At 26.9% G+C, this 12,927-nt stretch overlaps 3 protein-coding genes across 4 annotated transcripts in view; 1 reads left to right on the forward strand and 2 right to left on the reverse strand.

Moving 5' to 3' along the window:
- Positions 1–1,088: 1,088 nt before the first annotated feature.
- On the reverse strand, positions 1,089–2,376 carry LOC141538264 (uncharacterized). The gene is made up of 4 exons (XM_074259641.1): positions 2,167–2,376; positions 1,917–2,053; positions 1,470–1,665; positions 1,089–1,392 (listed from the first exon to the last, which is right to left on the reverse strand). The coding sequence occupies exons 1-4, from the start codon at positions 2,374–2,376 to the stop codon at positions 1,192–1,194; spliced, it is 744 nt and encodes a 247-aa protein (XP_074115742.1). The 3' UTR covers positions 1,089–1,191.
- Positions 2,377–4,807: 2,431 nt separating this feature from the next.
- LOC141538141 (uncharacterized) lies at positions 4,808–9,067 on the forward strand. 2 transcript variants are annotated; one of them, XM_074259487.1, is made up of 3 exons: positions 4,808–7,812; positions 8,064–8,259; positions 8,337–9,067. In XM_074259487.1, the coding sequence occupies exons 1-3, from the start codon at positions 7,784–7,786 to the stop codon at positions 8,535–8,537; spliced, it is 426 nt and encodes a 141-aa protein (XP_074115588.1). In that variant the 5' UTR covers positions 4,808–7,783; the 3' UTR covers positions 8,538–9,067. The 2 variants fall into 2 exon arrangements, 1 of the variants encoding a protein (XP_074115588.1); XR_012481007.1 differs by having other exon boundaries at positions 7,881–8,574.
- Positions 9,068–9,211: 144 nt separating this feature from the next.
- LOC141538140 (uncharacterized) overlaps positions 9,212–12,927 on the reverse strand; it is a 33,063-nt gene continuing 29,347 nt past the window's right edge. The window contains exon 5 of the mRNA XM_074259486.1: positions 9,212–9,664. Within this exon, the coding sequence (XP_074115587.1) occupies positions 9,404–9,664 (261 nt within the window). The 3' untranslated portion in view covers positions 9,212–9,403. The remainder of the gene's footprint in view (positions 9,665–12,927) is intronic.

Below are 12,927 nucleotides of genomic sequence, written 5' to 3' on the forward strand. Positions count from 1 at the left end.
AAACTTAAAATTTTTGGTGCGAAGAGCCGTTTTTTTTTAATTTAAAATAGAAGAAAAATAGTCATAATACGAAATTATTACGGCATTCTGAAAAATAATGAGTAAATCTGATCACGTATAATTGAATCTAAATATATGGGAAGATTTGAATATATATTTGTGTTATGAATAACAAACCACCTGTCTTCACCGTAATACTGTCAATAATGAGGAATTACAAGTAAAAAAAATTAGGAAAAGGGTTTACCCTGAAGGCCATCCCTGCAACTTATCGCTAATTCCATACTTACACTGCAAACTCAAGTGTTTTACTTTTAAACACATAAAATGTTTAAAAGCTTGTAGTCACTTTTTAAACATTTTATGGTGTTTTATTAAATGGAAACGTTTTAAGTGTTTAATTTTAATGCACTTAAAGTGTTTTTATTAAAGCACTTAAAGTGTGTTGTAATCTAAAAACATTTCAAGCGTTTTATAAATTTTTTATTAATAAATAAAAATTAAAAATCATTAAATTATTTTTGTAGAATTATTTATTTAATTTTTTAAAGCTCCAATTTATAAAAAAATTACTTATTTGTTTTCTTCTTTTTCTTTTTCATCTCGTTTTCGAATAAACTTCAACAGAACTTGATTTTTTTTAATCAAAGTTCCCAATACCTCGCTGTCGATGTACTCTAACATATTTAAGTATTGTTTAGGAAATACCGTGTCCCAAACATAGTAAGCTGCTAATAAAGTAGCTACCACCTTTAGTACTGTAGGACTCGATATTTGAACTCTGACATTGGTATCAGCAACAATAAAAGCAGCGCTGATTTCTTTATTATCAGAGTATATAATAGCTCGAGGGGACTCGTTTTCTTCGGTCACAAGACAATCAGTAGATGAACGTGCTTGTAATAAAATAAGTTTTTAATAAGGTAAAAGACTCAGTTATTGACACTAGCCTAATTATTGACACTTGCAATTTTATTTTAATTAAAAAAAAAAAAAAAAACCAAATCAACTCTAATAAATTAATAAATATATTTTTTAAATCATAAATTTTAAGATAATTGATTTTTTGAGAACATTTCAATTTTTTTAATTATAATAAAATTCCAAGTGTCAAACAACTAGACCAGTGTCAATAACTGGGTTCTTTACTTTAATATTTATTGTTATAATATTTATTTGTTTAAGTACATATTAAAGGCACATTAAAGGCTTGACTTCTTTCTTGACTTTTCTGGTCACAGCATCATTTAATTTGATTACAAGGTCAATTTCAAAATTTTCACGTTCATCTTTTACTTGAAAATAATTTTTCAATCGACAAAACATCAATTGTATGTTTTGAAATATCGAATTCTCAGTAGTATTTTTTAAATTATAAAATTCGAAGAGTATCTGTTTAAAATGAATTTTAAATAGTAATTACTTTTTTTAAAGTGTAAAAAAATTAAAAAACTTGAAAAATTACTTACCGAATCACAATCATTTAAATGGGGATATTTTTTTACCACTTCTAAAATTGACTTAGCTTCATTTTTTATCCAATTGAGACGTTCATTTAATGTTAGCTTAATAAGACGTTGGACATGAGGTGTATTACCTTCTTTCCCTTGTTTTTTCTCCAACTCTAATAAAGCTCGGCTAACATTTAATGTAGAAACCTCAGATCTATAAAATTTAATTCATTTATTACAAAAAATTTTAATAAATAATCATACTGAGAGAAAAAAATATTTTTATAAAGAAAAAAATCTTATCAACAGAAATTCGTCAGCTGTTTTCAAAATTAAAATACATTTCAAAATAAAAATTTTCAATAGAAAAATTTCTCAAGTGAAAAAAGTAGAATATCTATAAAAAAAAATATTCTTTCTTAATCTAATAAATACTTATTATCTGTAGAATTATTTTAAACATACGTTTCATTTGATATTTCCACTTTAGACATTTTTGGGACATGATTGATATTTGTTTCTGCATTTCTTTTTTTTCCTTGTTTTTTTAATGTGGTTCTGTGATTTCTTATCCAGGTACTTAATTGAGTCCTCACTATATCCTTTAATAAGAAAAAGTTTTTATTTTGACTGTAAGTCTAGTAAATTTACTATTATTTTTATTAGATTATTGTCATTGAATTATTGACTAATAAAAAAAAAAAAAAATACTTACGTAACCTTTCGGACCACCTTTTAGTAATGGATAAGCTGATACAATGGTGCTAGCAAGATTATGATAGTCAATTTTCATCGGCTGTCCATCAGTTGTTTCCCATAAAAACGATCCCCAATGATAAATCAAATCTTTTTGTGATGCTGAAACTCCCAAATCTTCAATTTTTTTTTTCAAATCATAAGTTAAAGAAGGTAAAATTGCTGGCATCTTAATAGAACCTGGTCCGGTCTTAACGATATTTATGTTTTTCTTTGACTGATCAATTTTTTTTTCGTCAACATTAACTTTACTATCTAGCGGGATTTGGGACTAAAAAAAATAAAGTTAAATAAATAAAGAATAGTTTAAAATAATCAAATTACATATTAGTTTATGGCACTGAAGTTAGCAGGCGTCTAAAAATTTTTTAAGGGGAAGGAAGATTGAAAATTTCTTGAATGAAGTCAAAGTCTCTTGAGACAAGATAAATTTCTTGAGCCAAGAAAATTTTTTCTTGCTCCAAAATAACTTTTGTTTTTCTTAAAATTTTCTTGGCACCAGAAATTTGTTTTTTGTGTGTATGATTAGGTATAATTACATAAAACAATAGCTGTTACCCGCCCGCTCTGCTGGGCACTTCATAAAATTGTAGTTTTAGATCTAGACTTGAAATTCAATTGGAGTATTATTTTGACTTGCACAGGTTCCACATTCCATCGAATCGGAAGTAGAATTTATTGAAAACCGTATTGAGATGATCTCTACATGACAAACAAAAGATCCTTACCAAATTTGCCGCTTTTTGAAGCTGTATTTTAAAAATTAAGATTTTTTATTCTTAACACCCACCCCCGCGATCTTCATTGGAGGTGATTTGGTGTAAAATCCGTTCTTAGATCATTTTTGTATCACATGTAGACGACTTCTATTAAATTTGGAGTCTACAGGAGCTCCAGCTTGGAAATTAAAAATTTTCATTGTTAATACGTACCCCCGCAACCCTCTGTGGGGTAAGATATCGTAAAATTCATTGATAGATTATTTTTACATCTCTTACAGAAGATTCCTACCAAAATTGCAGTCGATAGGAGCTATAGTTTAAAAACGGGAATTTTTCATTGTTAACGCCCCCGTAACCCCTCTTGTGGGTGGAATTTTGTAAAATCGGTTCTTAGCTGACCTCTACTCGGCGAAAGGAATATTCCTGCCAAATTTCAAGTCTCTAGGTCTTATAGTTCCAGAGATATCGTGATGAGTGTCCATATCCATAGAAAGTATCCTATATATTTATAGATAAATTTATACTAGGATATAATTATAATTATATTAGAAATTGAGATATAATTATACAAATTTACGCAAAGTTAGATGTCGAACTACATAATTAGATCCAAGTATTTTCTACCGGGAATGAATCCTAAAAGATATTCAAGAATTTTGTTGCAGATATTCGAAAATCTGTTGCTTTTGACGACATTCTTGAAACAAATCAGTAATACCTAACTAATCAGTAAAATCAAACACAATTAAATGAAATTACTATTAATAGACATGAATTTTCGTGACTTTGAAGGGCACCTTATGCGTAGACTTACACACAATGTAGTGTGGAATTAGTATTGTCTTCTGGTAGAACGAACGATCGATCGAGCGACTCAAAAACAGAACACTCGATCCTCGATTACGAAAACAATGTGACAATGGACTTTTCCTTTAACAGCGGCTCTGTATATACACTAGATTCTTTTCTGTTTAAACGAAGAATGCATCCACGCGTTACGTCACCGACTCACTGACAAAAATAAAAAACAAAACAAATATCCCGTTTTATTTACAGACTACCTTGTATTTTGTATTCAGCTGTCGATCGTCATCGCTGTTCAGCATCTATTTCGTCAGTTCATCCCTTTTATTTATTTCACTCTGTGATGGTTCTTAGGGAGGTTTTGAGCTAAGCGCGAGTCAAATTGTAATCTGAATTTGACAGGTACTATATTTAATCATTACATAACACATAGTACGCTTGTAAATAGTTATTTTAATAATTTATCAACAATATCGAACCGACTATAAATAATAATTAAATGGATCAACTTAATTGCTAAAATTACCTTCTCTTGTTTTTGCTATCAAGGAATCTGTTATCAACCTAAAACAGCTAATTAATCGTATTAATCTAATTAATCTCTAATACTACGTTGTCTATCAACATAAACCTACTTTTGCTGAGTATTTGTTGATTATTATACACTAGAATTCAAATTTGCGCGCGCAAGCGCGCGCCTGAATTTAGGAATTGCATATATTTTCATGCTTATGATATATTTGACCAATCACGTTACGAATAGATTGCTTACATGATATATTTTCATATTTTTCATCTAAATTATAAGAGTTGATACTGACTTTACTTTGTTTGTTTACTTTTACATTATTTTAATATCAATCCACTCTCAGAAAAGTATTCTAAACGAAATTTCAAAACAATCTAAAATCATCTTTTACTTAAATACGTGTACTTTAATACAATAAAAATGTATACATTGCCTTGGCATTAAATTATAAATAAATAAATAAAAAAAATTTTTTTTAAATATGAAGCGTATGTTCTACAGTAATTTATGGAGAAGGAAAAAAAATAATAAAACACATATTTTTCTAAGGATTATGTTTACTATATTTACTATATTTTAAATCTCCCAATTATAGGATACATTATGTATAGGTAACCTTTTTTTTTGTTCTGCTTAACTTTTTAATTAATTATCCATGTTCATATATGTATAACATATACATATACATGATTATTATTTGCTATACAATTGTTTTGTAGTTTTACATTTTGTTATTTTTATCATTAATATTGATCGAATTTTAATTTACTAATTACCGTAACAATTACAAAGTTCAATTTTCACAATGAAATTCTTAGCCGACAGTCTTAGTAAAGTAATTGGGCGGGAAAGATAGGTTATATTTCAAGTTATTATTAAACTCAAAATATAATTCTTCGTTTCACTCAAGCTCTTTATAAATTATATAATTATTTAGACACGATGTAGTTCCAACATTGAAAATTTTTTTAACAAATTATTCTAAAAACTAAAAATAAGAATGATAATCATTCAATGAAGAAAAACATTCTTGGCTTATAATGTTCAAATATTTACAGCTTTAACATCAATACAATAAACCCTTTTTTCATTAAATAATAATTAATAAGTAATATTTATTGATAAACATAAAAATAATAGGCATAATAATAGTAATAGTAATAATAAGAATGACAAAATTCTAACAATGATTTAATAATTATTTTCGATGTTTCAACTTATTTTTCCATTGAAATCTGTCGATTTATTATTTTATTAATTATTTATATTTTTAACTTTATTTTTATACTGATATATTAATTAATATTATCGATAAATTTATTTACAAAAGTAAGACTATTAATAATAAATCGGCGACAGCCTCCACAAGATTAAACAATTTTTTCCATAAAAAAAATTATTCATTTTTATTTTGACTCTGGAAATTTTGATTTATTATCATGAATTTCGTATTTTAGATCAAAAATATATCACATTTTTTTACTCTTTATTGAGGAACTCAAAAGGATTGATAAAAAGATTTAAAATAACTATCATGAAAAATACTTATTATGAGTCAAAATTTATTTTCTAACTTTTCTACAGAATCATCACTTTCCACAAGCCGAACGGCTACCCGAGCGCGACCGAGTGTTGTCGAAGGCGCACGGGCCTCAGCGACTACACACGAAACTACCCGAAGGTAGCCGTACGGCTGTACAATTTACTTTTTCCGTAAAGAACGAGCTCTTTCCACAAACAAAAATGTAATAAACTTAAAAACTAATAATTGGCACAAAAAATTTTCAACTGCTGAAAAATTAACGACACAAATTCAAATTTTAATAAGAAAAAAATGTATGAATGTTAAAAATCTTATTTTTTTATAGTGAAATTTGACTTTTTAGAGTAATACTCGCGGCAACAATATAAATATTGAAAAAAAAAATTAAATTCCAATTTACATGCAATTAAAAATACGAAAAAAAGACGTAAAAAATTAAAAGTTTGATTTTTTCTAATAAAATTCAATTTTTTAGAGAAACTCTCGCGGCAACAATTAAAAAATTGAAGAAAAATTAAATTTTGAAGAATAACCAAATTTCAATTTCCACGCAATAGACAACTCAAAACAGATCATGTAAAAAATAAAAGTCTTTCATTTTAAGAATCAAATTTGATTTTTTAGAGAAACTCTCGCGGCAACAATATTAAAATTGAAAAAAAAAAAAAATCAAATTGTAAAGACTTATAATTGTAAGCTAAAACATCTTTAAATATTAATTAATATTAAAATAGTATAATCACATTGAGCATAAATTTTGTAATTACTAATTATATAAATTAATTAATTACATTATAAACAAAAGAAGCTCTGTAATTATTAATAATTACTAATTATATATAAAAATGATCAGTATTGCGTTTTGAGATTTTAGATAAAATATATGTATATCAATTGACATCGAAGCTAAAAAATGTTGATTGTTTTCACAACAATCATTTAAATACGTCTAATTATCTTAATTAATAATAGATCATTATTGTAATAATTATAATTAGAATAAAGTTAGTAATAATAATAACCCTACAAAGATGATTGATATTTGCTTACAATCGATATAAGCTACACTGCAAACTCAAGTGTTTTATTTAATGTTTTAAAGCAAAACACTGAGGTGTTTTTTTAATCTAAATGTTTTGTATTAAAACGTTTTAAGTGATTAATAAAATTACCTTAAACACTTTGGTATTTAGTTTTAAAACATTTCATCTGTTTTACCAATAAATACACTTTAAACTGCTTTATAATAAAACATTTTTAATTTGTGAAACGTTTAGTATACGGTCAAACGTTTTGAAACTAATCAGGTATTAGCAAATAAAACGTTTCTAGAAAAAAAAACGGTTATCTGTAAAACATTTTTATTTTAAAGCACTTATTAAACAGAATACTTCATATTAAATGTAAAATATATCATTGAAAATTCAAGTGGTGTATATACATAGGTATACTCTACACATAAGTTCAATACAAATACATACGTTTGTAGATGTGTAATTGTTTTGGAAGATGATTAAAAAAAAAGATTATAAGTTAATACATAGATATTTACTCAATTTTAACCTATAAATTCACACCGTTCATGATTAATTAAAGGAATGTATTGTCGATTATTGAGCTTGAAAGATGTGACAGGATGCGGAAAAATTAAATCTTCAATATTAACTATTTTTTGTTGTCGATTTTGAGTTTTTTGGCATGAATAACCATTAACTCGACAGTCATAAAAAATTGTTTCAAGGAGAATTACTACAAGCAAAACTTTGCCATTTAATATGCAAATGTCATCAATTTCTGCAAATAAAGGCATTGATTCTTCATCACACTCAAATAAAATTATGCTTTTAAAGCAATAACTTGTTCCTTAAAGGATATAGTGAGGACTCAATTAAGTACCTGGATAAGAAATCACAGAACCACATTAAAAAAACAAGGAAAAAAAAGAAATGCAGAAACAAATATCAATCATGTCCCAAAAATGTCTAAAGTGGAAATATCAAATGAAACGTATGTTTAAAATAATTCTACAGATAATAAGTATTTATTAGATTAAGAAAGAATATTTTTTTTTATAGATATTCTACTTTTTTCACTTGAGAAATTTTTCTATTGAAAATTTTTATTTTGAAATGTATTTTAATTTTGAAAACAGCTGACGAATTTCTGTTGATAAGATTTTTTTCTTTATAAAAATATTTTTTTCTCTCAGTATGATTATTTATTAAAATTTTTTGTAATAAATGAATTAAATTTTATAGATCTGAGGTTTCTACATTAAATGTTAGCCGAGCTTTATTAGAGTTGGAGAAAAAACAAGGGAAAGAAGGTAATACACCTCATGTCCAACGTCTTATTAAGCTAACATTAAATGAACGTCTCAATTGGATAAAAAATGAAGCTAAGTCAATTTTAGAAGTGGTAAAAAAATATCCCCATTTAAATGATTGTGATTCGGTAAGTAATTTTTCAAGTTTTTTAATTTTTTTACACTTTAAAAAAAGTAATTACTATTTAAAATTCATTTTAAACAGATACTCTTCGAATTTTATAATTTAAAAAATACTACTGAGAATTCGATATTTCAAAACATACAATTGATGTTTTGTCGATTGAAAAATTATTTTCAAGTAAAAGATGAACGTGAAAATTTTGAAATTGACCTTGTAATCAAATTAAATGATGCTGTGACCAGAAAAGTCAAGAAAGAAGTCAAGCCTTTAATGTGCCTTTAATATGTACTTAAACAAATAAATATTATAACAATAAATATTAAAGTAAAGAACCCAGTTATTGACACTGGTCTAGTTGTTTGACACTTGGAATTTTATTATAATTAAAAAAAAATTGAAATGTTCTCAAAAAATCAATTATCTTAAAATTTATGATTTAAAAAATATATTTATTAATTTATTAGAGTTGATTTGGTTTTTTTTTTTTTTTTTAATTAAAATAAAATTGCAAGTGTCAATAATTAGGCTAGTGTCAATAACTGAGTCTTTTACCTTATTAAAAACTTATTTTATTACAAGCACGTTCATCTACTGATTGTCTTGTGACCGAAGAAAACGAGTCCCCTCGAGCTATTATATACTCTGATAATAAAGAAATCAGCGCTGCTTTTATTGTTGCTGATACCAATGTCAGAGTTCAAATATCGAGTCCTACAGTACTAAAGGTGGTAGCTACTTTATTAGCAGCTTACTATGTTTGGGACACGGTATTTCCTAAACAATACTTAAATATGTTAGAGTACATCGACAGCGAGGTATTGGGAACTTTGATTAAAAAAATCAAGTTCTGTTGAAGTTTATTCGAAAACGAGATGAAAAAGAAAAAGAAGAAAACAAATAAGTAATTTTTTTATAAATTGGAGCTTTAAAAAATTAAATAAATAATTCTACAAAAATAATTTAATGATTTTTAATTTTTATTTATTAATAAAAAATTTATAAAACGCTTGAAATGTTTTTAGATTACAACACACTTTAAGTGCTTTAATAAAAACACTTTAAGTGCATTAAAATTAAACACTTAAAACGTTTCCATTTAATAAAACACCATAAAATGTTTAAAAAGTGACTACAAGCTTTTAAACATTTTATGTGTTTAAAAGTAAAACACTTGAGTTTGCAGTGTAGTCGTTAATGGCCGACTTGTCCGCATAGAGCTTAGATTGCTCCATGTACGCGCGAGCATTGTCAAAGTACCCGCGTTCCGCCAAATATTTTGTGCCCGAGTCTAAGTTGTACTTCTGGTCGGTGTACATCGACATTGCAAGGGTGCTCGGAGGCATGTAACTTACCGCGCGAAACTTGTCCGCTTCGATTGAATACTTCATTGCATCCATTGGAGTTACGACCTGGAACAGAAAAACAAAACAATTTTTTTGTGAGATTTTTTGAAGAGTTTAGAGGAAATAATATTTAACAAGGCTCATAGTGCGGATTTTTAAGATTGGTGGAAGATTAAAGAATTTGGAACATCCACTAGTCGATTTTATTTTTTTATTAATTATTAATTAGTAATTTTAAAGCTTATAAAAATAAAATTATCTCGATATGTTAAGCTTTGTGGTCGTAGACAGAGATATTTTTACTTCAGAAAATAGCTTGATTTTGGTAAAGCGAGAGTAGAGAACTACCTTAAGCGCTTTCGCGCTACGAGGTGTACAAAAAGATTAAGCTACAATAAAGAACTTAGGCTTAATGATTTTTGGGTATTATATTTAGCGTAATTTTTAAATAAATTGATATAATATTGATATGATGCGTTCTACTGGTTTATGTTAAAATTTTCCAAATTTTTTCTTTAATTTTTTGATATTTTGGTATAAGCCTAAAAAATATGAAAAATTTAATGTAAAATTGAAAAAAAAAAAAAATGGTGGGTTTTGCTACACTGTGACATGGGTAAATATATGTGAAAAAAAAAAAGAAATTAATAAGAATTCGGATCATAAATTTAGGAATTATGGAAATCGAAAGTCTTTATTTTTAATTTTTTTCTACTCGTTTAGCTTTTTTTTTAAGTATATACAAATGAATCCTTCTATCATGCACACAAAAGTAGCAATCGCTATAAATTTCGTCATGGTGTTTTGTGTCGTAGAATGGGCTTTGTGAATAATAATATGATAAAAATAATAATAAAATGAAATGAAATATAAAAAAATAGAGTTAAATATATACACATAAGATCGAGAATAATAATAAAAATAATAAAATAAAATAAAAAAAAATAGTAGAAATGAAAGAAAGATATTCGTAATTCTATAATTCGTTGAGATGCCGCATCGGTCCTTTGTCGGGTCGTTAAGCGGCTTTGTCCCGGTGTATGATTTACACCAGTCTAGTTCCACCACTTGTTCCTCACAACTTCTACGTCCAATTGATTATCACTAATGTAATGTAAGAGACCATCTTTTTTATACTATAATATTTGATATTGTAGGGTTTATACGCATGCATATTTATAAATTTTTGTTTCGTTTTTTGTTTTAAAATTTTTGTCATCCTCATTCTTAATAGTATTTCATTTTTTAGGATTGGAGCGATTGATTATCATTTTTTTAGTTTTCTATTTTTGATTCACACGGAAAAAGTTTCTTGTTAACGTTATTTTTTATTGAGTTACTATACGGGTACGAATATACTGTAAATATTATACAGAACATTTTACGAATGATGATGTATATTCAATCGACATGTCATATGACATTGTTGATGCTCCTGTACAATATTATACCTATAACTAGTGATGTGAAATGACCGTCATTTCGAGTTTTGATCACAAGACGGTCTGCTGACGGACTTTAATAACCGCCTTTTTCGAAGGCGAAATGACCGTCACACAGTTTTTGATCAATGTCCGTCATATATTTTTTTGTCACAAATTTGGTCAGTCACATTTAGCTAGATGATTCCTGATGGTTTTTTTGAAAACAAAAAAAAATTGCCATTTAGAAACTTAACTATTTAATTAGACAGTTAAATGAAAATTTTATGAATAAAAAATAAGAATCATTAAAATGAAACATCTTAATGTAGTTAACGCTTTACATCCAGTGTAATTAGCGCTTTACTCAAAAGTCATATATCATATGTTGCCTCATATATGATCGAGTAAGCCATTGTTCTATAAAAATGATCTAAATGGAGACAAAGTCAATAATAAAATTGTATTTCTATTGATCCAAATTACTCCGCATTATTATTTTTGATTAACAACTGTACCAATTGTAAGATAACAATACTTTAAGTAAACATTAATTATTATATTAAATATTTCATACTGAATATTAATAATAAGTAGTGACAAACAATCCCAATGTATTATTTCACCAATTGTTAAAGTATAAATAAACCTTTTAATGTGTCTATAAATGCAGATAGTATACGAGTTAACTGTAATGAGCTGATAATAACAGGTACGACAACAATATCGTTGGATGTTAACAATCGAGTTTATTATAAAGACCGTTTCTATTGTCAAGTGATTACTTTGTTTAGTTATTCGCGTGTGGTAGTTAAATGCTTTTTCAATATCTAAATCGCAGTACGAATGTCAATAGACTAATTTATTGATTTTATAATAATTTGAAATTTTAACTATCGAACTGCACTTCATCTTCCGCACGAAAACTTTAAATATCATAGTGTTACAAGAGTTCAACAAAAATCTTCCAATCATCCAAAAATAGCAATTAATCGAATGTAAAAAATTTTTTATAAGTTAAGGGATGATTTTGCTTTTTTATCGTTTATTTGGACACAGTGACTATCAGGACATCTTGAACGAAAAATCATTGAAATGATCATTATGGTTGTTATTAGATTCAAAATATAAATGAAGATGAGACAGGTTGGGTACAGCGGAATTATTATTGTCATTAAAAATAATTGTATTTTAAAATGAAATATTTTTCAAATTTATAATTTTACACGAAATTCAAAATAAAATAACTGTTAGTAGGTTAGATAGGATTTTTTTTGTTCATACTGAAAATTAAAAAATAGAGAATTTTCAGTGATTTATTTTGAAAAATTATTGGATTAATAGTGAAAAATTGAGTAATTTTAAAAATGATTAAAAATTTAACGATTTCACTTTTAAAAAGTACGATTTAATAATAGAATATCGCGCTCTCACTTAAGACATGCAAAAGCGGTAAATCCAATAATTTTAAATCAAACCTGTGACTTTTATAGTTTTAAAACCGTTACCCAAAATGTTAACACAGAATTAATAATAAATACTTGTCTTTCCGGTATTTACATCTCTACAAAACCTCGAGATTCATATCGTGTAAATTAATCGACGATAACATCGTAGGTCACTTGGGAAGTGTTCGGGCATAGTCTCTAATTCTATAAGGGTCAAAGCAGTAGCCTGTAAACTAACCGTTTTAGGTTTGGAATTTCATCCGTAATTAACTACTACCGTCCCTAGAAGTGGTAGCAGATAACCCAGTTGAGATGGTCACGGAAAGCATGGAGCGGTTAATCGTTCATGAAAAGAGGGACAGCCAAAGATCCTTCATCGCACGAGTGAGAATCCATTTATATATTTGTGTATGTATGTATATATATATATATATATATATATATATATATATATATATAT

The sequence above is a fragment of the Cotesia typhae genome, unplaced genomic scaffold (assembly GCF_013202065.1).
Source record: "Cotesia typhae breed Kobodo isofemale line unplaced genomic scaffold, CoteBio_Ctyphae contig_20, whole genome shotgun sequence".
Taxonomy (NCBI): Eukaryota; Metazoa; Arthropoda; class Insecta; order Hymenoptera; family Braconidae; genus Cotesia; species Cotesia typhae.